This window comes from Panonychus citri, unplaced genomic scaffold, assembly GCF_014898815.1.
Source record: "Panonychus citri isolate SS breed McGregor unplaced genomic scaffold, ASM1489881v1 Contig00134, whole genome shotgun sequence".
NCBI classification, from domain to species: domain Eukaryota; kingdom Metazoa; phylum Arthropoda; class Arachnida; order Trombidiformes; family Tetranychidae; genus Panonychus; species Panonychus citri.
The window spans coordinates 3,348,327-3,376,043 of NW_026515539.1; the positions used below are offsets into that span (position 1 = coordinate 3,348,327).

General features: G+C 32.4%; 10 protein-coding genes and 1 pseudogene across 11 annotated transcripts; 6 read left to right on the forward strand and 5 right to left on the reverse strand.

Annotated features, from left to right (window-relative positions):
• The first annotated feature begins 49 nt into the window (after positions 1-49).
• Positions 50-1,563, forward strand: LOC128391289 (dual specificity protein phosphatase 3-like). Its single transcript, XM_053351144.1, has 2 exons — positions 50-497; positions 1,003-1,563. The coding sequence occupies exons 1-2, from the start codon at positions 253-255 to the stop codon at positions 1,427-1,429; spliced, it is 672 nt and encodes a 223-aa protein (XP_053207119.1). The 5' UTR covers positions 50-252; the 3' UTR covers positions 1,430-1,563.
• LOC128391232 (nuclear valosin-containing protein-like) lies at positions 1,547-3,803 on the reverse strand (the record flags this gene model as incomplete). Its single annotated transcript, XM_053351085.1, is given in 4 exon segments — positions 1,547-1,954; positions 2,056-2,262; positions 2,335-2,840; positions 2,843-3,803. Coding segments are annotated over 4 exon segments (1,953 nt in total), but the record flags the coding sequence as incomplete, so codon positions are not given.
• A 95-nt stretch (positions 3,804-3,898) lies between these two features.
• Positions 3,899-4,835, forward strand: LOC128391233 (dnaJ homolog subfamily C member 17-like; the record flags this gene model as incomplete). The annotated part of the gene is made up of 1 exon (XM_053351086.1): positions 3,899-4,835. A coding segment is annotated over one exon (819 nt), but the record flags the coding sequence as incomplete, so codon positions are not given.
• Positions 4,836-4,838: 3 nt separating this feature from the next.
• LOC128391295 (trimeric intracellular cation channel type 1B.1-like) lies at positions 4,839-6,645 on the reverse strand. The gene is made up of 4 exons (XM_053351149.1): positions 5,862-6,645; positions 5,715-5,799; positions 5,286-5,513; positions 4,839-5,196 (listed from the first exon to the last, which is right to left on the reverse strand). The coding sequence occupies exons 1-4, from the start codon at positions 6,415-6,417 to the stop codon at positions 5,100-5,102; spliced, it is 966 nt and encodes a 321-aa protein (XP_053207124.1). The 5' UTR covers positions 6,418-6,645; the 3' UTR covers positions 4,839-5,099.
• Positions 6,646-6,886: 241 nt separating this feature from the next.
• LOC128391296 (palmitoyltransferase ZDHHC7-like) lies at positions 6,887-9,343 on the reverse strand. Of its 2 annotated transcripts, none has more exons than XM_053351152.1 (2): positions 8,711-9,343; positions 6,887-8,553 (listed from the first exon to the last, which is right to left on the reverse strand). In XM_053351152.1, the coding sequence occupies exon 2, from the start codon at positions 8,495-8,497 to the stop codon at positions 7,643-7,645; it is 855 nt and encodes a 284-aa protein (XP_053207127.1). In that variant the 5' UTR covers positions 8,498-8,553; positions 8,711-9,343; the 3' UTR covers positions 6,887-7,642. The 2 variants fall into 2 exon arrangements, with proteins under 2 accessions (XP_053207127.1, XP_053207126.1); XM_053351151.1 differs by having other exon boundaries at positions 8,657-9,342.
• A 33-nt stretch (positions 9,344-9,376) lies between these two features.
• Positions 9,377-10,870, forward strand: LOC128391294 (ADP-ribosylhydrolase ARH3-like). The gene is given in 3 exon segments (XM_053351148.1): positions 9,377-9,927; positions 9,930-10,130; positions 10,133-10,870. Coding segments are annotated over 3 exon segments (1,023 nt in total). The 5' UTR covers positions 9,377-9,512; the 3' UTR covers positions 10,540-10,870.
• A 570-nt stretch (positions 10,871-11,440) lies between these two features.
• Positions 11,441-15,261, forward strand: LOC128391293 (uncharacterized). Its single transcript, XM_053351147.1, has 4 exons — positions 11,441-11,868; positions 12,004-12,327; positions 12,438-12,514; positions 14,552-15,261. The coding sequence occupies exons 1-4, from the start codon at positions 11,568-11,570 to the stop codon at positions 15,035-15,037; spliced, it is 1,188 nt and encodes a 395-aa protein (XP_053207122.1). The 5' UTR covers positions 11,441-11,567; the 3' UTR covers positions 15,038-15,261.
• A 153-nt stretch (positions 15,262-15,414) lies between these two features.
• LOC128391236 (nuclear valosin-containing protein-like) lies at positions 15,415-16,035 on the forward strand. The gene has a single exon (XM_053351088.1). The coding sequence runs from the start codon at positions 15,415-15,417 to the stop codon at positions 16,033-16,035; it is 621 nt and encodes a 206-aa protein (XP_053207063.1).
• Positions 16,026-17,806, reverse strand: LOC128391291 (28S ribosomal protein S9, mitochondrial-like; annotated as a pseudogene).
• A 1,560-nt stretch (positions 17,807-19,366) lies between these two features.
• On the forward strand, positions 19,367-27,706 carry LOC128391157 (arrestin, lateral eye-like). Its single transcript, XM_053351004.1, is given in 4 exon segments — positions 19,367-20,833; positions 20,835-21,408; positions 25,746-25,877; positions 26,633-27,706. Coding segments are annotated over 4 exon segments (1,317 nt in total). The 5' UTR covers positions 19,367-20,777; the 3' UTR covers positions 27,188-27,706.
• LOC128391155 (uncharacterized) lies at positions 21,416-25,733 on the reverse strand. The gene has a single exon (XM_053351002.1). The coding sequence runs from the start codon at positions 23,565-23,567 to the stop codon at positions 22,089-22,091; it is 1,479 nt and encodes a 492-aa protein (XP_053206977.1). The 5' UTR covers positions 23,568-25,733; the 3' UTR covers positions 21,416-22,088.
• Positions 27,707-27,717: the final 11 nt, after the last annotated feature.

The following is a 27,717-nucleotide window of genomic DNA, read 5'->3' on the forward strand; positions in this document are numbered from 1 at the left end:
TCATCTCATCTCTCTCTCTCTCTCTCTTGATGATATAAACTAGTTACTTGATTCATTTTACAAATTCAGTTTTCTTGGAAATAACGAAATGTGATCAAGTTAGCGAAATGAATTGTTAGTTTAAAATTAATCTCGAATGCAATTTAGCCTGTGATCTGTTAAATTTATTCATTTTAATTATTGTTCCATCATTACAATTGTCTTTCTTTCTTGGAAATTCCCTGATTGTGATTCTTTCTTAATCTTGACGAAATGTTGTCAGGTCGTAGTAAATGGCGTAAATACACTGGTTCTGGGGGATCAGTTGATGATTCTCACGATGTTGAAGCTCGATTAGCTAAATTAAAGAGGGTAATTACGTCGACACACTCACGGGTACATCGTGACCTTCCAGGACATAGTCATTTTCATCGCATCTTTCATGGTACTCGACTTGATAGACGTGATCTTGGTATCGACTGTGATGAAGTTTATCCAAATCTTTTTATCGGAGATGAGTGAGTAATCAATTTCCTTTCAATGTTTAACTCGAATCTTAACAATATGATTTCAAATGATTATCTCTAAATGGCGTTTCCTCAATGCTTATAACTTACATTGTAAATTAGAAAAAAAATTTCGTCGCAATTCAACTCGATCATATGATTTCGATGATTTAATTATCACTAATTATATTTAGTTCTTGTTAGTATTAATAGTTTTCATATGAAAAAATAAACCTTGAAAAATACTAATCATGAGATAATTTTGGCTCAGATATTCATGAAAGACTCAGTTAATTACTAATTGATAACTTTTTCATATTGATTTTGATTTGAAAATCGTGAATGACCTGAGGTAACACAAAAGTTCAGTCAACCTTTTTTATCGATCCAAAGTTCAATCGATAATGAATAACATTCATGGAAAGTAATCATCTAGAAAGTTACTACGATGAATATTTTTTCATGCGATTTGAATAATAAATTTCATTCAACTCAAATTTCTTTGTTCCATTTTCAGAGGTTCAGCTCGAAATAAAAGTTACCTTAAATTAATTGGAATCACTCATGTGGTCAATACAGCGGAAGGTTCACATTTCTCACAAATCGACACCGGAGCCCATTATTACAGCGATGTTCACATCAAGTACATGGGACTGAACTTGTTGGACATTGAATCGACAAAGATATCGATCCATTTTGGCGAAACCGCTGAATTCATTGATCGAGCCTTATTAACAGGTGGTCGGGTTTTGATCCATTGTTATATGGGTCTAAGTCGATCAAGTACAATCGCTTTGGCCTATTTGATGATAAAGAAAGGAATGACCGCCGAAGAGGCTTTAAGAACCGCTCGACAATCGCGATCAATTAGACCCAATGATGGATTCTTGCGACAACTGATTGACCTTGAGTTTCGAATTAGAACCGCAGGTGGTTTTCGGTGACAGTTTTGATTCTTTGGCCGAAACTGTTATCATAAATGTTGAATTGTCTTCCTCTCTCTCATGTTATTAATAAAAAGTATTAATTGTGACGAAAGGATTGATTAAACTTGAATTGAATTTGATAATTGAATAAATCATGATTTTGTTTATTCTTTCAAAATAACATTGAAAATATGTAAAAATTAACAATCATGGTAAAGATCATTTGTACCATAAGATTTTTAGTCAGATTATTTAAATTACAAATCAAGATAATCCAAATTTCTTAGCTGATTTTAGATAAAATTCTAGCATTTCGTCTGAGATGGAGGCTCCTCGTTCACTCAAAGCAGATTCTATGTGTTCACTTTTAATTGCAAATGCGTTCTCATCGAGAGTTCCTAATTGATCGTACATTTCGATACAGGCGATTGTATGAGCTCTTTCAATTAATCCTCTTAAATCCGCTCCAGTGAAATTCCTTAATCGATTATCATCAGCAAGAGATTTTAAACAAACTTCTGGTGAAAGAGGTGGTTTATTATTCTGAAATGAGAATTGAAACAAATTTAGAATTGGGAATTCAGAACAAAGAACAAATGATTAGATCAATTTGATTTAGATTAGATTAGATTTAGATTACTTACCCTGGTAATGGCTTTGAGAATATCGAATCGAGCTGAGGCATCGGGAATACCTACGAAAATATGATTGTCGAATCTTCCAGGTCTGAGAATCGCAGAGTCTAAGACATCAAGTCGATTTGTTGCCGCTAAAACTAAACACGATTGATTATCAAAACCATCCATTTCTGTTAGTATTTGACTTAAGACACTTTGAGTAACATTGGATCTCTGTTGATCAATAAAAGGAATAACGAATGGATTAGTTATCGGAAAACAATAAATGAATTAAAGGATGAATACCTCTGAAGCTGCTCTTTCTGTACACAGAGCATCAATTTCATCGAAAAATATCACACATGGTTTGGCTTTTGCTGCTTTTTCGAAAATATCACGAATCCGTCTCTCTGATTCTCCAACATACATGTTAAGAACTTCTGGCCCTTTAACTGAAATGAATGCGATGTCACCTTCGTTCGCGATCGCTTTGGCAATCGACGTTTTCCCACAACCCGGTGGTCCATGGAGTAAGATTCCACAGGATGTTTTACCTCGAAGAGTTTTCTCCATGAATGTCGGACACTTGACTGGCAATAGGATCGTTGCCATTAACTTTTTTCTTATATGATCACAAGCTCCAATATCTGACCAGGTCACAGTGGGAATGGAAGCGAAACCATCTCTTTTCAATGAAGGTTTGATTCTTCTCAGAGCTTTACAAAAATCATCACGAATTATACTGATTTTAGAACCAAGTTCGATCTCCATCTTGGTCTCTTCGCCATTGGAATCTGTCTTTGGATCCTTCCTTCAGCACTTATCCTTTCATCTGCCATGATTCCTGCTTCATCGACGAGATCCCGAAGATCGGAACCAACATACCCCGGGGTCTTGGCTCCAAGTTCATCAAATTTAACATCATCTGAGATTTTGATGTTCTTGCAAAACACTCTTAATATTGATTCTCTCGTTTTCTCATCAGGAACATCGATGTGAATCTTTTTGGTGAATCGAGCAGCGCTCATGAATCCATAATCTAAATTATCAACAGAGTTCGTGATACCAATGATTGTGATATCAGCATTTTCCTTATTCAATTCTTCAATTGACTCAATCAAAGTGTCAGTCATAATTTCACGGTCATTGTCAGTTCTTGATTCTACACGTTTGCCGACAATACGATCAAGTCGATCCATGACCAATATACATGGATGAATACTTCGAGCGAAATTGAACAAATTTCTACAAGAAGATTCAACTTCAGATGGATTTCCAGAAAACAACCGACCAAATGTACACTTGAGTGAAGGCAACTCGCAATGGTTAACAATTCCTTCCACTAGTTTACTTTTTCCAACTCCAGAAACACCTGAGATCAAAATACGTTTACATCCACTGAAACCAAGTTCCAAAAGATTTTTCTGTTCGGGATCGAGATATCGTTTCAGGTCACTAATATGATCCAGGCCACCAAGATCTTCAAACGTAGACGTTGGAGAGTAAATGTATCGCTCTTTGATCCGAGCTTTTTTCTTCAAAGCCTTTTCTATTTCCTTATTCGCCTCCGATTCCTCCTTCTCTTCTTTCATCGAAATATCTTTTTGTGGTGTATTAAAACCTTTTCCGGTCATATAAAGGTTACTTAGTGTTCGGTTTATAGCATTTGTATCCGGATGATCACCAATTGCACCATCAGAATCACTGGCAGTTCCTAATGAAGCTTTAGAAGGAGTGACACTTGCTCTTTTCCTTTTCTTCTTTGCACTAGCAATAATCTTTCAATAAACTTTGATTACAATGTTACAATTTGTCAATACTCTGTTCTGGTTAAATCAATGGTTTTTCAATTGTGACAATTGAAAATTGAATCGACGATTATTATGAGTTTTTGGAAGTTTCTTCCACTGCCTCAACATCGGAGATTCAACGGGCTTATCGTAAGAAAGCATTGAGGTACCATCCAGATAAGAATCCTGATAATCCTTATGCAAAATCAAAATTTGAACAATTGTCCAAAATTTTGGATATTTTAAGTGAATCTGGTTCCCGTGAAAAATATGACCGATCGTTGCGAGCTCGTAAAGAGAAGGCCATGAGAGATGCTCAATTGGATGCTAAAAGGCGTAAACTACGAGAGGAACTTGAAGCCAAAGAGCAAAGAGCCAAGGAAGAAAAAGAAAAGAAAATCATGGAAGATCTTATCAGAATGAGAGATGCCGAAAAGACGAGATGTTCTAATCTATTTTTATTAGAGAAAGAGAATCAAAATCTTAGGAATCGATTAAACTCTGAATTATCCGATATTGAAAATCGTGTTGGTCCAAATTATGAAATTCTGTTTAACGTGAAAATTCAATGGGATCATAGACTTGAAGTTACATCTAATGCTCTATTTAACATCTTCTCTAAATTTGGTGAAATAAGTGTGATTATGATTCCAAATTTTTCTAAAGCCGAAATAGAAATTAAATCAAAACAAGTGGCCTTACAAGTGGTCAATGAAAAATTCGATAATCTGATCATCAAAGGATTACAAGTCGTTGTCCGTCCAAGACCCGAATCATCACCTTTTGGTCCACGACATGGACAATCGTTGGAGAATTTTGAAAATGAAGTTCTATCTAAATTGAGATTAGCCCAACAATATCGAAACATGGGTCAACCTCCCCCACCTTTGATCTGTTAATACACTCCAAAAACGCATAAAACTCCATTTCCACCAATAACTTGTGATATTCTGTTCATTCAACTAAATTTATTGATATGCAACAAGTTTGTTTTAAGTAAATAATTGTCTCTTTAAATGATTAATTATCAATTCAAGATAATCAAATTGGATTGATATCACACCGAAAAAGAATTGATAATACACAATGAATATTATAGCTCGAAAATGATCCTGACACATGATTGAGTTTGAATTTGAACAAATTACACAAAAAGTTGTTTCGAGCAACAGTTTTTTCTTGTCTACAGTTGAGGAGATACCAAATCTTGAGGAAGAATTTGAATTTGTGATTGCAATTCAGTGATTTTCGTGAGCAAACTGATGATGATTAAAATAGAATTTAGTCCTTCTTCTTGGCGTCTCCTCTCTTCAGTTTATCCCCAGTTCCACCTCCTCCTCCTACTCCAGTCTTTGATTTTTCTGTATCACTTTTTTGGCTAAAAGAAAAAAATTCAAACAAAATGAGAGAAATGAGAAAATCTTGACTATCCAAAAGAAAAAGTTTCTTTTTCTATTCGAAATTCACCTTTTCGATTGTTCCAATTGTTCAGATGAATTTCCAAAGAGTAAGGAACAAGTTAAATTTTCTATTGGTCGGAATGGATCATAAGCACCAAAGGTAAATGACGAGAAATCAAGGTAAACAAGCAAGATAACAATTCCAAGGTAAACTATCGGTGTTGATAAGTCGATTAAACTTGTTTGTTTGTGAATCGTAAAGATGATCGATGCCAGAAGAGCAGTTTTAGTTGAGCTGAAGAAAAAAAAAAGAAAATGAATTAATCAGTCTCGAAGAGATTAAGAAAATGATATTGGTAATAATCTAAGAATCACTGATATTTTCATATTCTAAATCCAGTTGAAAGAAACCGAGATGAGATTAACTGATGATAATCAGATGCATGATTCATTGACTACTCATAACCCAAATGATTAAGAGAATTAGATTACTAACTAGGATGGATTAAGCATTTCGATAGCATTTGGTGTCCAAACTCCTCTGAATAATCTGTCCAAAGGTCTGATGAAACCTCCACTTGCTATTGAAAAGAGAAATTAAATTGTAATGACAATGGAGAAAATGTTGAAGATCGTAACAAACCTCTGATGGTTCCAATTGCGATGATTATTAAAAAGTTTCCAGGATAAACTCGAGCCGAATGAGTAACACCAAGATAGATCACTTTGGCTCTAAGCACTTCACGGGCACAGTTCATGAGAATGTAAAAAGGTTTTAAACTTGTCAATTTGTAGACAAGATCGAAAGGTGAATAAAATACAAGGTACCAAGTGATTGTGGCGAGAAGAACAGTATGAGTTGATTTAATTGGTTCGACCAAAGGTTCGGCGAGAAGAAAATTAGACATAAAAGTACCAGCGAAAAAGGCCAACATTGTGGATGCCCAACAAGAGAAAGGGTGACGTCGGGAGAAACGATGAGCCGTAGTTCCAAGTTCATGACGAACATAAAGAGCAGATAATAAACCATGAATTCCCTCAAAATAAGGGAACATATTTAACTTGATTAGCCGATTGGCCATTTCGTTTAAAGGTCCGCTCTCCATGGGAACACCGATCAGTTCAAGTTTTGACTCTAAAAGATGAGACCGTAATCCTGATGAAAACGACGCCGCCGACCAAAGTGTTTTGATCGTCATGGTTACACTTTTGTGAGGCGCTCAATTAAAGACACAATTAGTTGATTGTTTTCTCTTTTTAGACTCACATTTACAATCAAATGATTACAATTGATTTTCCAAAACAATAGAGAAACTGATTTGTTGAGAAGTGTAAAGAGAAAGTTACTCTGATTCTGTTTCCATAAAAAACTCAATTTTCGAGTCGAATTTTTCTGTTCTCTTTCTGTTTCCACTCTTAGAATAATCTGTAACTTATCTCGAATTATTTTCGACAGAACTGTAAACATTTTTAGGATAAATTCGTGGGAGATGAAGGTGATAGGGAAGAGAGGGAGAGACTCGATTCCATTTTTGTTTTGCTAAATTTACTTTACTCCAATGTCTTTGCATCACATTCGCATCTTATTGAGCTTTAAATGGTTGATCATTTGAAGAATTGATTTTTCAATTTTCACACCGATTAATTGATTGTTGGAGTTAATTGTCATTTACTTGACTTTCCATTTGTTTGTGTTTTATTTTTCTTGGTTAATTTGTTTTCTGGAATAAAATATTTACAATATTGCACTTGTGATTTAGACAATTTGATTAACTCTGTTACAGAGCAGTTGAAATAAATAAAATAAATTAAAATGTTTGAATCAATTTCTTAAGTTGAAAGAAATTTTCAATTAGTTTTTGAACAAAAAGTAACTAGATTATCAATAAATAACAATTGGAAAGATAGAGAAATGATCACTGTAACATTGAAAGAGTAATTATCTTAAATGTCGAGTTAATTAGAAAGATTTTACCATAATTGTTTCGATTGAAATCAATACTGAATGTAGATAAAATTAAATAGTAACTGAGAGATGTCAACTTTTTTGTTCTCAAAGTCAAACTTTCCATGAATCAAATTAATTTAATCATCTAAATTCACTTTGATTTGGAATGTTTTTCCTTTAACAATTGAATCTCATATAAACCCAAAGACTTGGAGTTTGCAACCACTTGTTAAATCATTTGCACAGTTAATGATAATCCGATAAAGATAATGTTTGATTCCTAATCAGATGACCAATTAAAAAGATCACTTCGTTTAAATGAGAGGGTATTGATTATCTTTAACTGTGTGTATGATTTAACAAGTGGTTGCAAACTCTAAGTCTTTGGCTGTAAACAGTGTGAGCAGGTAATGGTCATTGAGAATCCATTTGAGAGGTGATTATGATTGAGGATGAATTGAACTCGAAAATTGGACCTAAACAACTAATTGTCGATGTCTTTTATCACTATTATCACGGCAAGGAATCAGCCAAAGAAGCATTGAATTAGTGCCACAGACTTCCCTTAGTCGAGCCTTTTTGGGTTTACTTGGAGATCCTGATTTGTTTGAGACTGACCTTAGCTTGTCGATCGGGGTTAGGCCATTAAATATTGTTGACATTTGATCGGCCATCACAGCGATAACAAAGATACCAAATAAAAGAGATTCAATCAATAATATCAGAGTGTGAAGGGATTTGGTTTGATTTACGATTCGATTGGTAGAGACCTCAAATAGTATGGAGATTATGGTGTAAAATGAAAGGATGGCGACATATAAAAGGAATTGTAGAAAATATCGTTGATTCAATTCGCCGACGCAATTATTTATCCAGGGACAGTGATGATCCATCTTTCGAATACATCTTTGACATACTGAGCAATGGTGAGCTTGAGGTGGCCTGTAAGTCTCACATTTATTACAAACTGACCAGCGAATATCATTAGAACTAGATGATCGACTAAATTCAGATGTAAATGATTCTCGATCGGACAGAAGTGCTTCATGAGAAAAGTCTAGATTATGTTGTGGACGTAATACTACACCAGGATCTGAAAAGCTCGCACGAAGGTGGGAACAAACCAAGAGAACAATCAAAATCTGATAAATCGCACCATTGACCAGGCTTAGAAAAGAAGGTGTCGGATTCCATGAGACCCAGTAAATGAAAGCATAGTCCGAATATGAAACAATACCATAGGTGAGTAGAAAACACAAAACACCACAAGGATCACAGCGCCTTCGGGAAATGGGTTTACGATAATGATGATGACTATCGGACAAGCTCATGATATATTTATATGGTTAATACTGGTGAATAGCGATTGCAACTAGATTGGAAGATTCTGTGATAGAAGAAAAGGCAAATTTAGTGAAAGAGAAAAAAAATATTATCAGAAAAAGCATATAAAAGATAAGGCAAAACAATGGATAGAAAAAAATAATTACGTGTAAACATGAATGAGAACAATAAACATAAATAGATATGAAATTTTTCTTCACCAACGATAGATAATCCAAATCCATGATGAGAAGATCAATAGAACAATATGATTTAACAATTAAACCGATGAGATTTGGTCAACAATTAAACAGAAAGTAAAAGATAATCACTCAAATACTGAAACTGAATTTTTGACAACATGTAAAAGTAATGATGTCAACAGAAATAACCATCAGCTTCATCTGTTGACTGAGTAAACAACTGAATCCATCTGAATGATAACATAGAAACAGTTAATCAACAATCAACTTCCAATTACATAAAATCACTAGGTAATTAATTGAAGAATTAATTTTAATTTCTAATCAACAATTTAACTACAAAGTGACAACCGAAAGAGATTCAGTTTCTGGATCAGGTTGTTTATCTGGGTAAGACTCAAGATATGTCCGTCAGCTCGATATCTTCACTTTTCAGCTGATTTTTTTTCTCGGCTTAAAGTTCGGTTTGATTGTCTCAGGCCCTCCGGGCCTTTCTTTGGTCATGGTGACCCTTATTAGCGAAGACCTAACCTAACCTAATTTAAACAAACACAATTAACTGAACAATTAAGTCCATTTTCATATGTAGCTTGAACTTTAAGCCGAAAAAAATCAGCTGAAAAGTGAAGATATCGAGCTGACGGACATATCTTGAGTCTTATCTGTTACCCAAACGGATCTTTGATCCGATACCAGAGATCAACATTTTCCAACTTCAACCTTTTGATGGTTTTTTAATTTAAAACTTAACAATTAGCTAATTTATTGTCAACAATTGTATTTGTTGGTGTTTTGTGCTGTTTTGGTAGGTGATTTATCGATGGCAATGATTCAACTGAGTAGTCGATTCAGAGGTTGTTTACTTGGTGTTCATATCGGTGATACATTTGGAGCTCCATTTGAAAATGATGAAAGTGTTTCCAAGCGAGTGTTACAAAATTATCTCAACAATTTAATTGCTGTTAAAAATGCTAATCAAGTGTTTCCTTATACTGATGACACCTTGATGTCTCGAGCTGTGGCTCAATCATTGATTGCTAACAAAGGATTTCATGCGGCCGATCTGGCGAAACGATTTGCTCAAGATTACTTTGAAAATCCTAAAAGAGGTTATGGTCAAAATGTGACCGAAGTGTTTACCTACCTTCACATTGAGGAGTACGAAGATCCTTTTGGACCTGCAAGGCGTCAATTCGGTGGGACAGGTTCTTATGGTAATGGTGCAGCTATGAGGATCTCCCTGTCGCTTTGTTTGGACTCAATTTTACTGACGATAAACTCAACGAGATGGTCGATAATTGTTCAAAAATAACTCATACGAATGTGAAAGGAATCAACGGTGCGAAGCTTCAATGTCATGGAATTCGTGAAGCTCTTAGAGCCAAAGAACCGTTTGATCCTTTATCTTTTCTCAACACTTTAACTGAGAAAATGGAAAACTTGAAGCCGATTGTCAGGAGAGAGATAAAGTCTACGTTAAATCGCTACAAGAAATGACTAAAATTTTTGAAGGAAAACACAGAAATAAAGACCCGAAGCCCGAAGAGATCGCTGATATTTTTGGTAATTGTGTTTCGGCGATGAGATCAGTTCCATCGGCCATTTACAGTTTTCTTCGATCTCAAAAACCGATGGAACTTTTTGAAACTGATAATCCTTTTCTTCGCACTCTCTTCTTGTCCATTTCGCTCGGCGGTGATACTGATACAATCGCTTCCATGGCCTGTGCGATGTCCGGTGCCTTACACGGAGAATCGACAATTCCCTCAACTTTAATCAAACAATCGGAATCTTCCGACTCAACAATCAAATTAGCTGATAAATTGCATCAATTAGTTGACGGTTAGTTAGCTTAAACATTTGATTTTAATAGTGATCAAAGTATCAAATTGAAAGGAAATTATTTCATTTGCATCAAATGTTGATTAGTTTTAATTAATGTCTTTTTATATTAAAACAAAATTTACTAATTGTTATAATGTGTTTATTGGTGATCCTAGAAATGATTGAATTGATTAGTCAGATCAACTGAGAAAGTGAAACTGAATCAAAAATAAACTCATTCCCCATTAGGTCAAGATCAAATTTTTCTTAAATGGCTTCAGGCTATTTTCTTGTAACCATTAAGATTACAGTTAAATTGTTGCTTTGATTAAACTTTATCCTGATTGTTACTTATTCATTTATTCAATATATTTATTGAACTTTAAATTCAATTAGTTTTCAATGAACGAAACAAAATAATTGAAATAGTATTTTTGGTTTTCCGTTATTCATGGTTACCTTACTTTGGTTTTTACCCGTTAATCAAATTCAGTTCAATTAACAAATTGTTTAATTCAGTTCAGGTTGAATTGTGATTAATCAAATGGATATAAAAGTCTCACCATTGAATAAACTTCACAGGTTAAGTGAAGGAAACAAGTAAAATTTGAGAAAATTGAATTTGGTGATTACTTGGTGAAAATTTCTAATCAAATTAACTCAACAATAAATAAAGAAAAAAACAATTAAGAAACTAAATCAACATGAGAAACAAATATTGACTGAATTTATAATAGTTCTTATTCTTGGCGCCAGAGATCGTGATCGAATTTTGATCGATTTTGATTGGAGAGAATCCAAGTTGTAAGGTGGTCGAAATTTACATTCCCTGCGCAGAAAAAGAAAACGAATGTAATTTGGTTTGTACGCAAGGGAAAAGAAAAAAGATTTTTTCCCCTCAAAATCTTCAGAGCTTTGGTTACAATTTAAAAACATTTCGGTTTTGCTTTTGCTTGTTTAGTGTTAATATTTTGTTAAGTTTTAATTAGCTCTTTTAATTAATTTATTCTTTTTTTCTCGTGATTCAATATTAATTGTGTTTAGAGTGAAAATGTCTAAAGTCGATTGTGATTCTTCTGACTGTGAATCTAGTGATAAACCTTTGAAAATCCAAGTGGAAACATGTTCATCTCTGTATGAGAAATGGAAAGAAGAGAAAAGTTGGCTTTCCAATGTTCCTCGTAAAGGAATTACCACCGAGGTAACTTACATTGATACTCGACCAGATTCTGGTAATTCTTTACCGGTTGTATTATTTTTACATGGAGCTCCTGGTTCTCATCGAGATTTTGCTCTCACTCGATCGAGACTCGTCAAATATCCGATTCGAATCATCTGCCCAAACTTTCCAAGTATGTATTGGGATTTTAATCTTTTCTCTGGATTTTTTATTATCATTTCAAGAGAAGATATTATTTGGGTTTTCTCTTTTTCTCTTTTTTTCCCATTTCAAAATCAATAAATTCTGTTACTTTTCTCACTTGCAGCATATTCTTTGACCAAAAAAAAGAGATTTGGTCATTCTGATGAGGAAAAAGCTTCGTATATATTAGACTTTCTTCGAGCACTTAAACTAAATCGTGTTGATATGTTAATTGGCCATTCATCGTCAGTCTATCCTTCAATGATTATTCTCGACTCAGAGTATCGGTCAACATTGAAAGCATTGGTCTTCCTCAATCCATGTGGTCATCGTCGGATCCAAGCAATGAAATATCCTGCTCTCTCTAAAACCTCTGCTTACTTTTATCAATACAAGTTTTTCCGCTTCTTTATCAAAATCTTTGGTAAACCAGTGCTCGTTGTTGCCAGTAAGTGATTCCAAATATTCTCATTTACAATCGACAGAATATTATAATTGCAAATGAGTTAATTGTTCAATTATTCTCTCTCTCTCTCTCTCACTCTCTTCTAACTCCAGAATGTCCAGTCAAAGTGGAAAACATGGACAATTTATTTTTATCTGTAACAACCGTTTATCACAGTCACTATAAAAGAGTAAGTTGTTAATTTATCTCAAATTAAAATCTAATCCGCTGATCAGAAAGAGAGAGTGGGTTTTTCGTTTGTCCTTGAAAGTTTTTCCCTTAACTTAACCCTGATATCGTTTTTAATACTTTTCGTTTATCATTAAGATTATTTTAAAAACTGGACATGATTAATTAGTAAATTGTATTTTATAATTGTTGAAGCAAATTCGCTTCTTCAAAAATAATCATGTATCAATAATACTATCAAATATCCTGATGAATCTTAAGGCAACTTTTACTTGACAACTAATTTTTTGTTAACTATTATCATCGATACGTTTAAATCATGACAGTTGCAGGAAATTAGATGATAAATAATCAAGTAAATCACACAAATTGTCACTAAGTATACAAAAGATTGTTAATTGTCGATTGTACTGAGAATTACAATCAAAGTAAAAACTTTTGTTAAGACAATGATTAAGAAAAAAACAAGCGTTGACAATTTGGAATTGATTTGATTATTGTTTACTAAAAGTAATTAAATGTTTGAAGATTTGATAAAAGCAGAAAAAGACTTGGATCGTCTTTGATATATTTAATTGTCTTATTGTTTATCCTTTTATTAATTAAATTCGATCCCATCGATTGATGATTGTTTGCTTACAATTTAACACTCAATTTAGAAACAAACTTTTCCTGTTAAATTTGATTGAGGTCAAATGAAAACTATTAATTTAATCATAAAACAATAAGTAAAAGTAATTAAGATGATGATGAGTGAATGGTAATGATTAACAACACGTGCTAATTAGACCTCAAGCCTGACCTTTCCTATTAAAATTTAGATACAATTGCTTAACTAAATTGCGATTGTTGGAATAGTTTCTTTTTACTTTGATTATTTCAAGGAAAATAATCATCTAATCATGATGATAATAATGATGATGAAATTTTAATCAGTTTCTTTTTCTAAACTAGTTTAATAATTGTTCATTTTCCTTAAGAAAACATTAGCTCCTTCATGTTTAATTTGATTGTAATCATTTTCAGAGACACAATTAATTCCCTTCTCTCATTTACTTAATTATTAGAAAATTAATTAATTTTACAAGTTTAACTTTCATTTACTTAACTTTAATTTACTCTAATTACTATTGCCAATAATTGTTCAAACAAGTCATTATTGATCAGTTTTAATTATTTACAATAATTATTTCGTCAATTTTTGTTCATTTCCTATCTAATCAGCATTGGAACCCATTTAATCACATTGCCAGTAATTAAAACGACTTTTATTACTATTTTTTAAACCTCAATCAATTCCAAATATTTAATTAACTGAACTGAAAGTTACCTCATATTTAAATGATTAGACAAGCGGTGGCTAATTAAATAATATTAAGATTGTGCCTCAAGCTAATATAATTGACAATTATTATTGTAGCTAATTGACTGTAACCATTAATCTTTAACTTAAATGTAAAATATCCTGTGAATTGAATCGTCATTTAAATTGTTCCGATTCTTCTGATTGTTCAGGTAAATTCCCGTAAATTATCACGAGCATTTTGACAATTATTATCATGAGCTGATGTTTTTTTTTCAATTAACCTTTAGGATCTGATTCATTTTCATTCAAAAGTTTCAACTATTTTTCTGTCACTGTTAATATTACTGTTAATTGTTACCATTACAAAGTTACAACTTAGCCCAATGTTTGCACCATGATTATGGTCTCAATGTTAATTCTTAGTGTTGATAATTTGATAATCTCATCGAGTTTACTTTTAAAGCCTCTAATCCACTTGGGAATTGACGTTGAAAGAGCTTGTTAATCCAGTTTTAGCTTAATATGAATCTCACGCTAACAGGTAGTACGTGACTATGTGATGCTCACTTTGAACACGTGAAAAAATCAAAGTAATTGTAACTCTATAAGTTAATCGTCTCTCAATTTCAAATGGAAAATTAATGAATCTTCATGTTTTATAAACGATTATAATCAATCTCCTCTCAATATAATTTATTAACCTCTTATTTTTTGTTCCCCTTTACCTGACAGCTTTCAGAGAAACTGGAAAAACTAGGAACTGACAAAGATCTTGCAAAGATGATGATATTTGCCGAGAACGATAAACTAATCCAGAAGGAGATCTTTTATGAAATGGCTAAAATGCTGGGAATCGAATCGGACAACATTGAGGTTTACGACCATAATGGACTCCAACAAAGATCCGCAGTGGACAGTGGTTATCCTAAAGGAATCGCCCTTCAAGACGGTGGTCATTACGCTTTTCTCAGTCATCACAAGATTGTCAATGAAGCGATTGCCGAGATGATTGAGAATATCCTGCTTGATGGAAAAAAGCAAAGTCCACCTTCATCTACTGACTCTACCAAAGATGATAATTACAACAATTTGGAAGAATCATTTGCTAACATTTTAGTTCTCCATCATTCCAATGACAACAATAATGATTCTGAATCCAACAACTTCGATAAAGATCATGAGCAAAACTTTAATTTGGAAAATATTTTAATTTCTTGATTCCAAATCTCATCTTAATCAAGCCTTAATTCTGACTAATTATTATTTTATTGTATTAAGTTCTTGTCAAGTTAATTGACAAATTTTAATTGTTAATTTAACAATTGTTAATTAATCAAATCTGCTGTGATTCAAACTCATCTGTTTATTGATCATCATAAACATTGATCAACTTGGTTAATTTTAACCAAATTCAAAACCAAATAAACTGCAATACTCAAAAATGAATGAAATCAAACACATTTAATAAGTTTACAGAAAATTTCAATAATTAAGATGAAAATGATAATATAAACCAACAGCGAACTAATTGACCACTTGTTGATTCCTTTTCAGAGCCTCGGAAAGGTTTTAATACACCACAAAAAGATATTTCGATGAAAGAAGAGAAGGAGGAATCGGAGGCTGATAAGGAAATAGAAAAGGCTTTAAAGAAAAAAGCTCGGATCAAAGAGCGATACATTTACTCTCCAACGTCTACCTTTGAAGATCTTGGTGGCCTGGATCATATTATCAGCGACATTAAGAGATATCTCGATCCCGAACAGAAAAATCTTTTGGAACTTGGTTTCAGTGGATGTAAACGTATTTTGATCTCAGGTGTTTCTGGAGTTGGTAAAAGTAAACTAGTGGAAGGAATTGTTAACCATTGCGAGTTGCCTTCACTCAAGTGTACATTTGGTCGGTTGTTTTCTGGAAATCCATCTGAAGTTGAATCTTCTTGTAGAAATTTGTTCAATTTCGCTCGAAGTATTCATCCATGCATATTGATCATGGATCGACTTGATCGTATTGTCGGCAAACGTGTAGAATCAAGAACTGACAATGACCGTGAAATTATGACTGACACTTTGATTGAGTCAATTGAAGAATTGAATAAGGAAAATGCTGATATCACAATCATTGGTATCACGAACTCTGTAGATAATTTAGATTATGGATTCATGAGTGCTGCTCGATTCACCAAAAAGATTCACATCGATGTTCCTGATGAATGAAGATGATGATCTTTAAATAAATAAACTGAATCAACAAATCGAATTTAAATCACAATTTGGTGTCTGATTTCGAACGTACAAAATTCATTTACTGTGACAGAGGAAATTATAGCATCTAACGAGGTCGGAATCTGAAAGCTGCTCTAGCGCCCATTTTCCCAATCTTTTTCCTTTCAGCGACTCGACGATCTTTTGTTAACAGTCCAGCTAATCTCATTTTCTCAATCATTGATTCATCAACGAAACTGACCAATGCCAAAGAGATTCCATGTCTAATTGCTCCCTTGAGATGCTTCACCCTCCACTCACTTTTGCTTCGATATCAACCTTATTTATCATATCGGTGAATAGAAGTGGAAATAAAATTTGATGTCGCTCTTTGAATTGAGGAAAATAAAGGATATCGTAACCATTTATCTCGATTGTTCCATTCCCATTGCCCCAAAAGGTCACTTGAGCTTTACAATGTTTTCTAAGACCTGTGATAACGATAGATAACGAGAGAAACAGAGATTTAGATTTTGATCATAAATTTTGGATAAAATTTCATCTTTTCTTTTCATTGACTCTTTACCTTCGGCTTGGACATAAGGTCGACCTTCTTCATTGAAAGTGATTGGAACTACACTCAAAGTGGCCATTTTTTGTTCTAATTTGACACGAAATTTCATTAAAAATTCTTTGCAATCTTTAGAATAAGGATGAGCTGTTAATCGTTCTAATCCAGAGGTTAATATATTCCAAAGATCAGCTGTGACTTTTTCATTATAATTATAAGAATATTCTTTCATGGTGAGCCAACGAGAACCAGTGAGATCTACTTTGGCCGAAGGTGGAGGATTCAAGACACCGTTACGGATCATTTGGTCTTTCAATTCATCGCATTTTCGATATTCATCATAAAGATGGTGCATGTGTTCATAGAAAATGGGTTTGTTGGTGTAAGCTAAGAAATGAAAAGGTCTTCCTGTGTTGTCGAAATCTGCACTTCCGTTTTGGATAAATTTCCTCTGGTGTAAGAAGAGCAGGACGATTAGGAAGAGAAAACAAACCACTTGGAAGAAGATATTCAATTGCTTCCTAATAACAGAAAAAAGAATAACAAAAATTATGAGACAATAGAAAACAAAGAAAGAAACAATTAGATGAATGAAATTTACTCACTTTGATGTTTTTCTCGGTCATGTTGTGATAATCAAAACCCATTAAATTGGCAAGATGTCGTTTCCCCAACTCATATTCATCTCGCTGTTTATTAATCAATTCAGCATTTTGTCGAGCTTTTTCCAAGTAAAGTTTCATGGATAAACTAATTTTTTCCAATTTTCCAAGACCCAAATCAGATAATTTCTGTGAAGGTTTTCTCAGTAAATCTTTAGGTAGTTTTCCTTTTGAAGAAGATTCAATTTTCATAGATTGTGATGAAGATGCTGATGAAGGTGAAGGTGTAGAAGAAGATGAAGAGGAACTAGAAAAGATCCGTTTATGCACGGAAATACACGAAAGCAGACTCTTTCTAGAATACATATCGAAACCTGAACAATTAAATTAAATCAAAAAAATTGAGAAAAAAAAATCAATCACATTGTTTACAATAGAAAAATGTTCCGATGGTCAACAGGTGGCAGCAGTTTCTATTCGCTCAATAGAAACCGCTTTTTTCAATTCTAAACAATTAAGTAGAAATTATTAATTGTTCAAAATTTAATCAAATTAATCACATACACATTATACAAAAACAATTAATTAAGATGAGGCACGAGACAAAATTAGCCCATTCAAGTGAATCTTAAAGACAGAAAGCAAATAAACGATTCGAGTGATTTTTCATCTAAATTGTAACTTAATTAATGCAAATTGATTTTGATCAAACTAATTTTCAAATAAATGAGAGAAAATTGATTGATACTAATTTTGATTAAGAAATCAATAGTGTTTTAAAATCCTTTTGATTAAATCATTTATGATTATATTGCATTTCTAATCCTAAATTAATTTTCTAGTTTTTAACTTTAATTGTAATTGGTAAACTTTTTTTCCTTTACCTTATCAAAATTGTAATGATAAATTGTCATCAATTGATTCCTAATGATCCAGTTTAACTGTAAGGTTTCAATTAACAATCACGCGATGATTAACTCAATCACGAATGATATTAATATCTTGCTAAATTTATTAATAGTAATTCAAGTTGATTAAGTTGATATTAGCTTCCTGTAAGATGTTCAGGTAAAATCTAATAGATTGTTGTTAACGATTAACATTTGATGGTTAAGGTGAATTAAATCTGATTGTTATACTTTAATCATCCTGAGAATTGAATTTTCCAATTTCTAACCTAACAATTATATTTACCCAACCCAACAATCAAATTGAAAATTGTACTTGGAAATATAAAAGGTAAACGACTCAATTATATTGGCCAAATATTTGACAACAATCAAACAGCAATCAAGATGATTTTGATGATCAATTGATGATAACCTTTGATGATAATCTAATTGTAATTGAAAAACTATATCAACTCAATTAATAAAATGTCGATGATGAAAAAAAAGAGTAAAAATAATAAGATATTATTAGTTGATATCGAGATGAATCAAAACTTTGATCGTAATCATGATCAATACAATGTTTACAATTGAGATAAATTTAACTTCATCTCTCCATAGGGAACGATAATTAAGTTAACAATTTACCTTGGATTTCAAATTAATCAGCAGCTCAAACAAACCCTTTTCTCAATTGATTGGAATTGGTGAATTGATAATTTAGTAATTCTTTCATTCTTTTACATATAAGATCAGACATTTAATTTCGAATTAATCATGAGTTAATTATACAATTTCTCTGACAAAATTAACTTATGTTGACACAATTTACCGTTGAAAACAATTACGTAATTACTTAGTTAATTGAGTTAGTAATTGAGAGTAAATTATTTCTTTCGCTTCAGAGATGAATCAAAATATGAATAAATATTAATATGAAAAATTAACAGGGAATTTTTTTCTTCTCTTCCTGTAACCTGTGAATTCTGAAAGGTTTTTCAGTTCTAATGAACGATTTTCATCTGGGAGTTAACCTGAAGCCTTCTGGGGATGGAGTAAGATGAAGGATGATGATGATGATGATGAGTAAAGATGAATGAGCTGAGTTGAATCAGAACTTTTTTTTCATGAGAAAATAGTAGCTCTCTGATTCTATCCCTATTCTAGTTTATCTTCATCATGTTTACTGTTATTCAATGAACACAATGTTCACAATTTTCACCATCCTTTTCATGTAAGAGGAAGACAAACAAGTGAGAAAAGAGAGAGAGAGTGAGAGATATTGAGAGAGACAAAAGAAAACATTATCTTCTCTGAATCTCATCAGAATTTTCATCTTCTTTTTCTTCCATGTAAATTGTTTACTTCTAAGTGTAACTTTGATTCTACTTTGTTGCTCAATCAATTAATATGATTAACTTGATCATCAACAGATTGGCAAAGGAAAATTTATCCATTAGTCAATGTAAATTGTTTCAATCATCATGTTTTAAATCAATCAACTGAATCAACAAATCGATTTTAAATCACAGTTAGTAAACTCACTTGTCCATATTAGTTACGATCAGAAAGAAAAGTTAATTCAATTAAAAAGTAATATTTACATTTATCATCATAATTATAATCAACTCATCTGTTTCATAAGTTTTCATCAATTTAATTATCATCAAGTGAAAAATAATAATTTCTGATTAACTAATCACCTTCTATGTGTCCAAGTGATCAGTGTCCTTAACCAGAAACAATCAGATAATCAAGAAAAGAGTCCGTATAAATTGTTGATTTGATCTAAATCATCTGAATCAAATCTTATCGAAACATAATCATGAAGTTGATGGTGATGATGATGACGAGATTGATGATGGAAACCTTATTAAATTGTTGATTAAGCCACTGATAGGGTTTCCAATGTTTACAATTAACTTTGATTCCTTCATGAAATTTAAATATTCACCTGAAAGAGGAAGAAGATATTAAGAAAATTAGAGGAAAAAAAAGAAGAGACAAAAATAGAAAGAGATTATTACTCCAAGAAGAAGATGATGATGATGACAAAATGATAAACAAGATGAAGATAATGATGATGATGGTGATGGAAGATAATTGAAGATAGATCAGCAAAAGAAAGAGATGATCGAAATAGAAAGAGAAATATGAATAATTTTGTCTTCATATTTCATTCACTCTCATGATTATGGTGATGATGATGATGAATACCTATGAATAATATTAACTCACTTAAATTCACTCTCATCATCATCATCATTTGCCCACTTTAAATTTCACCTTAATCGACAATTGAAATCATTTAATTGTTCCCAAACTGATTAACTTACTCTTTTGTTGTCAATCTTTATCATAAAGTTAATTTTTCCTCTCAAAATCAACTGATTGTTTCTTTGATTATCAACAAACTTCATCTCCATTGATAATCAATCAGTTTTATCAATAACAACAAATAGATTTCTTCTTGTGTTTAGATGTATTGATAATTTTAAGAGAACGAGAGATTGGAAAGTAATAGTAATCAAGATAATTAATGTTTTGATTTAATTCGGAAAATCTTTTTGTTCATTGTTAAACTTTCATTCAAGTTTCTCATCAAAACTTTTTGATTGATACTAACAAACGTTGATCAACTTTAACAAATAACTTTCATCATAAGTTCCAATTTGTAATTAGTTAATCATCATGATTAGTGTACCAGTTTCATTGTTTCTTGCCTGTGCTGTGGCCGTTAAAGTGTACAAAAACTGCTCCCAATGGGAAGATAACAGTTTATTTGGGAAGTCGTGATTTCGGTGATCATGGTGATTATATGGACACAATTGACGGTGTCGTTGTGGTGGACGAAGAGTACCTTAAGGGTCGTCGTGTTTTCGGTCAAATCGTAACCACTTTTCGATACGGACGAGAAGAAGATGAAATTATGGGTCTACACTTTTCCCGTCAACTTTATCTGGCCTTAGAACAGGTCTATCCACCGGGATCATCTTCGACTTCTAAAGCAAAACCCTCAGCCGACAATGAATCCGCTTCTTCATTGAATAAACTACAAGAAAAGTTACTACGTAAATTAGGCTCTGCAGCTCATCCTTTCACCTTCCAATTACCCAAACATGCCCCACCCTCGGTCACCCTACAACCAGGACCCGAAGATCAAGGTCCACCTCTTGGTGTTGAATATGAGGTCAAAATGTTTGTCGCCGACAACGAACTTGAAAAACCTCAGAAACGCAATTCGGTGGCCATGGCGATCCGAAAGTTACAATACACTCTTCCATCGCCCTGTGGACGTCAACCCTCATCAATTGTTTCAAAGGTAAATTTATATTATATTATTCATCATTTACACATTCATATACATCTAATTATCTAATCATTGATAAATTTATTCAACCATTCATGTTGATCAAAAACTAATGCGAAAAAAATATGATTACATTGATACTATTCACATTGTGAATCGTTTATCAGAATCCTATTCATGAGATGATTATTATTATATTTATCTGGAGTTAGTATTATTATTACCTCCATTCATAAGTGTTATCATAGTTGGATAATCACTTGAATATGATTAATACACTTCTATTAATCATGACGGTGGAAAATGTTGATTAGTTCAATCAACATATCAAATGATAATCTTATTTTCAATCGCAATTGCAATTGAAATTGTAAATTTTCATTGATTAGGGAATCAAATTAACATCAAAATAATTTTGTTTTTTACTCTCATTACATTTTGTGTTTGACTTTTTTGTTTTAAATTGCTGAGTAAAAATAAATAACCAGTAGAGGTAAACAGGTTGTTGATGATCAGTTGATTGTTAAGGAATCAAATGATAAAATCCGATGACTTGACAGTTACAATTTAATGCTGATTGTAAATTTGTACCTCGACAATCAATCGACTAACATTATGATTAGCTGATTGAAGACAGTTACAGTAAAATAGTTAGTCAAGAGATTAACAGGTTGTCGATTGAATTTTTTTGATTATGGTGATCGGAAAGTTGCTAATCCATGTGAAGTAAATTGATTAAGTCGCACAGGTTTCGAATTGACCTCATCTTCAGTCCATCCTTTCGAAATAACTGAAATTTTGGCTCGTAAGGGTGACCCGTGAGTACGAAGATTATTCTGTAATTGATTCTGTTTCTTTTGAAAGATATAATTTATCGATTCCCGAATAAGACGATCAGACTTTCGCATGCACCAAACAATAATCATAAGCAGCGATATTCCAGTCCAGAGATAGAACATTCCACCAAAAAAGACGACCGTATCAATGAATTTAAATCGGGGATTGAAATAGACTTCAATTTTCGGTGTCGTAGGATAGGCCACTGATAATTGGAAAGTTCCGTTAGGTTGAATCTCCGATTTAAACTCGCTGGTCAGTATAGCTAAATAATGGTAATCATTACAAGGTGGTCTATTGAATTTCTTTGAACAATTGGCATACATTTCCTTTTCCGAGCGATTAGTAAACCAGCCGCTCTCAAATTCTGGTCTCATTTTGACGTAGCTTCGACTGAACCATGATTTATACTCAGCGAATGAAACATTCATGATACAATGTCTCATGCAAGTTTTAATATGATTACAATCATATTGTTCGTAATAAAGACAATCGGTATCATAAGGTGGTGGAAGACGAGTAACTGCCGTTCGTTTGAAAGTGGCCACTGCTTGATTGTTAACCTCAGTATCGAATTGTAAGAAACTAGGATTTCCTAGAGATTCCTCTAGTTCAGCATAAGTGTGAGTGATATAAATCCCAATTCTTTTAGTTTTAATTACCGAAGTGTTGAAAGTAACATCCAACATCCATTTACCAACAACGAACCTCCGATCGTAATAAACTTGTTTGGGTAAACTTTCAAAGTACGAATAACACTTAGAGTATAATGAGACATATTCAACGGTGTAATTATAAAACTCTAAGCAAGGTTGGAATTGGTAAGTTGTACTGTTTAGAACTGTACAATTGATAATCCACTCGTCGATTTTTGGTAATCTATAATTAATCTCAGCTAAAGTTAACGGATAAGTTTCAATTGAATTGTTAACGGTGACATTTTTCAGTTCTGGTAAACCATAAAAAAAGCAGAGGGATATTGAAGGTAATTCGGTCTCTAAAGGTCGCTCAATGATCACCGTTGTAGTGGTCTGATATTGGGCATATCGAACTAAAAGAAACACACCTTGAACCAAAGCACCAAGGTAACTTAATATAATGATGAACATTTGAGGTGCTGAAGATGGTGGTTTAGGTATAAGTGTTAAGGGTGGCACGATTTTCGGAGGTGGTGGTGACATTAAAAGGGACGATGGAACCACATGAGTCGCAGGTGGGATCAGAGGAGGTGGAGGGGGAGAGATTATCATGACATTGTCATCACTCGATTCCTTTGATAAATGTCGAGGTCTATGCGAGGTTTTCATTGATTCGAGATCAGCAAATCCAGACATGATTTTAGTGGAAAATGAATGAATGATTAACTAATTGTGCGACATAATCACCTGTTGATTAATTTGAATATTTTCTCTAAAAATCACAAACTTATTAGAAAACAAGAAAACTCAATCTAAATGGTTTGGAATAAAATGGATCGCAATTTGAATTGTCTATTGATTGTTGTTCTATCACGATTGGCAAATGATATGGAATTGATTTTAAATTACTAGAGTTTCTAATATTTTTTTCTCCATGTCACAATTTAGTTTATTTTCGTACAATTTGTGAGCAATTTCCGGTCCATCCGAATGGACAATCAATCAATTTCGAAAATAATTGTTTCCTTTTAAATCCAAAGCGTTGACAAGAAATTAACAATCATCTGAATAACAATTAACTCTCATGAACAGAAAAAAAGATTCGCTATTATTAAATATTGATGAGTTGTGATTGAATTGACAACAATCAAGATAATTACGACAGTAAATGTATGAATGAATTATTGTAAATTCAATCAAGAAAAAAAAATTTCTTCATTTTCTCAACCTTGATTGCAATAATTAAGGAGTTAATAGTTTTCCCAAATCAGTGTTAATCAAAAATCATCAACAATTTGAAGGTTGCCTAATTTGATTGTACAATCTTCACAAACTTAATCATTACCATCATCAACTAAATTGTTCTTGATTAATGTTTACATTGCTATTTGTTTGTTACCATGTTAATCACCAATACAATTTATCTTAATTTACCTGGTGAACAATTTAACCTCAATTTTTGATCACCCACATCAATGGGTTGATTAAATGATCAGGTTGATTGTTTGGAGTGGGAGATTCAGTTGGAAATCACAATCAGCTTAATTGCTCAGGTAACCAAGAAAATTACAATTTATATTAATCAAATATGAGACTTTTTTTTGTCAACTATTATCAACTACTCTTGATTACTGAATTCAGATAATTACCATTGTCATCATGGTAATTAAGATGGATTGTTAATTGCCAAGCCAATGTAATATAAAGTTGATTGGTGTTAATACAATGTAATTAAAAAGCATTTCTAGTTTTTGCTTGATTGTCAGTCATTAAACATGATAATTCAATTAATTTAAATGGTACAAAATAAAAGTATCTGAATGATTAATGACTTTATCTTTTTTTGTCTTCCACTTTGAAACCAATGGGTTATAATTGAATAACAACTGACCAGCATTACATTTATTATATCATAAAAATTTGACCACTACCAAGTAGCCAATGAATGACAGGTTGTTTTTGTAGGGAATGATAAATAAAATTCTGATACAATTATGTTAAATTAATTTGTGTCCAATTACTGGACACTGATTCTTTGTGGATGCTGCTAACAATTTAGAAATACTCAAGATTGAAAATGTATCATGAAAGTTTCATGGTTTATATAATATTATTAATTCAAAAGAAAATTTAAGCATCATCATGAGTCAATTATGATTAACATGATAAAAAGCCTAATCAAAGACAAGCATCATCATCATTTAGATGATTATCATTGTGATTATTATAATTGTAATACATTTTGATGATACCTGTTGGTCCATTGAGACACATGAATTCAGGTGGTTCTGAATTATGATGGAAAAGTTCATTGATCCATCAGAATTTGATCTAATTTCCTTTCTCGAGTTCTAGTCTCTCTCTCTCTCTCTCTCTCTCTCTTATTTTCCTTTTCATTTGATTGTTTAGCTAATCTGTTGATTCTTTTACTTTGGAATCAGAGTTTTCGATCAGAACTTTTTTTCCTTCTACTTTTACTTTTACTCTATGAAAGATGATGTTGTTGTTGATTTTATCCAGAATTCAATTGAAATTAATCACCAAGTTAATCGTTCAATTCTGATCTTTTCCTGTTTTCAAACGTATTACAAAATTCAATCAATCTTAATCATGTTTAATCATGTTAATTGTCAACCGATTTATTTTTGGATAAACATTTCAATCTCGATGTATTTGATTTTGTCAAATCTATTATTTATGTAACATCAATGTATATAAATGCAAATGTAAATTAATTGATTTGATTCTCATTTTTTTTACTCTTGTTGATAAAACTAACCAAAACCTAAATGATTAATTAATCTATTAACTATTAGGTGTATTCATAGTGAAACAATTTATCTTAATTGTCACATTAATCTTTTATTTCAACAGGGATTCATGTTGAGTCCTGGTAAACTCAACCTTGAGGTCACTTTGGATCGGGAATTATATTTTCATGGTGATAAAATTTCAGCTCATGTTACAGTTTCTAATTATTCAAAGAAAAATGTCCGATCAGTTAAGGTAAGTAGAAAATTAACTAATCATTAAATAAACAATGACCAATTAACTGTACAGTTGAATTGTTGTAAACCTAATTGATTGATTAGCCAACAAGAAAAACATTAGATTAATCATAGTAACCAATTGATCAATTGTTACGAATCAATCTTATCAAAATCTAATTCACAGTTTTTTTAATACTTGATAGACATTTAATCATCAAATTGTCACGAAATTAAATTTGATACCAATGGCTTTTTAATCATTTGACAATTTTCACCTTGAGTGTCAACAATTAACTTGACCAACTTGATTAATCTTAATCTACTTACATAGTAGTCACAATTTGATGAGACAAATTTTTATCTTCACATCATCAACTGTTGATTGTTGTTGACTTATTAATATTTAATTCAATTGTTGTGTTGATGAAATTAATTCATGTCATGATTAAAGTGTAATTTTCATGATGATCAGTACAATTTGAATTAACATTTGACGAAATTAAGAAAAATTTTCTTCATCAAAATAAACTTACTGACTTTTAATAATGAAAATGATAATTTATCAATCTAATTGTAGTTGATTAAATTGGCAATGATCGAATCTATTTACATTAATTTCGTATGCTGATAACAATCGTTCAATTGTAATCAAGAAAATAATCATTTCGTATCATCAAATTAAAGATTCCTCACCAAATCAAATTAAATATAATTTGACACCGGATTTAGTCTACATTTATTTACTAAATGATCATTTCTTTTGTCATTCAGGTGTCGATCGTTCAACACACGGAGGTCACTTTAGTCAATGGACATTACAGTAAGACTGTTGCATCATTGGAATCAAAAGAAGGGTGTCCAATCACACCGGGTGCCTCATTCTCAAAGGTTTATCAATTGTTACCCTTAGCAGCGGGTAATAAGGATCGAAGAGGAATCGCCCTTGACGGTATGTTGAAGGAAGCGGATACCAATTTAGCTTCGTCCACCTTAACACCAACTTCCGATGCGATTGGAATTGTTATTTCATATGTTGCTCGGGTTCGACTTTATCTTGGTGCCATTGGTGGAGATCTAACGGCTGATGTACCTTTTAAATTGGTCACTTTGGATCCTGTTCAGGTCAAATCGCTGGTAACTGATGGTAAAGAAGAGGGCGATCCAAAGACAGGTAAGGAAGCGAGTGGTCAGTCCGAGGGAACAACGGTGACAACCACTGGTCCTGCTGGTCGACGCCTTAAGAAACAAATGACCCGAGAGATGAGTACTGATCTTATTTTTGAAGATTTTGCTCGTCGTCGTCAAGAAAGTGAAGATCTGGAATAGATCTAGAAAATAGATTAATCTTCCAAGACAAAAACCACTTTTCAATTGAACTTAATTGTTTCAATCGCTGATCAGAGTTAATTGTTTTCCTCTAAAACTATCAACAAGAACTGGAGAAAGATAAAAGTCACCTTGATCTCAATCACCATTTGGCTACTGATTTGTTAATTGTAATTAAAATTTAGATGAAATCGCCTTGTTTCACCTCTTTTTTTCCAAAATCTCTCAATTGTAATTCATTTGATTAAAATTATGTATCAACAAATTGTGAACATTGGTTTTTCTTTCCCTTATACACATCAAAACTACAATAAATCAATGGTAACCATTTATAAGAAAAAAAATCGTATAACCAAACGTTTCAGGTAGATATAATTAATCATTAAAGTGTTCGAAAACTAATTGCTTTAAAATTTCTAATCATTTGTTGATGTATAAAATTAAATTTTCGTTCGAAACCAGAAAACATGGACATCTATTATTCTGAAGAGTAACTATTGCAATATTTGACGAACTTTGCAATTTTTATT

What these genes read in the sequence shown, in the direction of transcription:
- LOC128391296 (XM_053351152.1), bottom strand. Translation starts at nt 8,497, where the DNA reads ATGAGCTTGTCCGATAGTCATCATCATTATCGTAAACCCATTTCCCGA.
- LOC128391295 (XM_053351149.1), bottom strand. Translation starts at nt 6,417, where the DNA reads ATGACGATCAAAACACTTTGGTCGGCGGCGTCGTTTTCATCAGGATTA. An exon ending in CGCAATTGGAACCATCAGAG is followed by an intron (nt 5,800 to 5,861) that starts GTTTGTTACGAT and finishes TCTTTTCAATAG; the next exon opens with CAAGTGGAGGTTTCATCAGA. An exon ending in GAAATGCTTAATCCATCCTA is followed by an intron (nt 5,514 to 5,714) that starts GTTAGTAATCTA and finishes TTTTTTCTTCAG; the next exon opens with CTCAACTAAAACTGCTCTTC.
- LOC128391236 (XM_053351088.1), top strand. Translation starts at nt 15,415, where the DNA reads ATGAAAGAAGAGAAGGAGGAATCGGAGGCTGATAAGGAAATAGAAAAG.
- LOC128391155 (XM_053351002.1), bottom strand. Translation starts at nt 23,567, where the DNA reads ATGTCTGGATTTGCTGATCTCGAATCAATGAAAACCTCGCATAGACCT.
- LOC128391293 (XM_053351147.1), top strand. Translation starts at nt 11,568, where the DNA reads ATGTCTAAAGTCGATTGTGATTCTTCTGACTGTGAATCTAGTGATAAA. An exon ending in ACCAGTGCTCGTTGTTGCCA is followed by an intron (nt 12,328 to 12,437) that starts GTAAGTGATTCC and finishes TTCTAACTCCAG; the next exon opens with AATGTCCAGTCAAAGTGGAA. An exon ending in ATCACAGTCACTATAAAAGA is followed by an intron (nt 12,515 to 14,551) that starts GTAAGTTGTTAA and finishes TTTACCTGACAG; the next exon opens with CTTTCAGAGAAACTGGAAAA.
- LOC128391289 (XM_053351144.1), top strand. Translation starts at nt 253, where the DNA reads ATGTTGTCAGGTCGTAGTAAATGGCGTAAATACACTGGTTCTGGGGGA. An exon ending in AATCTTTTTATCGGAGATGA is followed by an intron (nt 498 to 1,002) that starts GTGAGTAATCAA and finishes TTCCATTTTCAG; the next exon opens with AGGTTCAGCTCGAAATAAAA.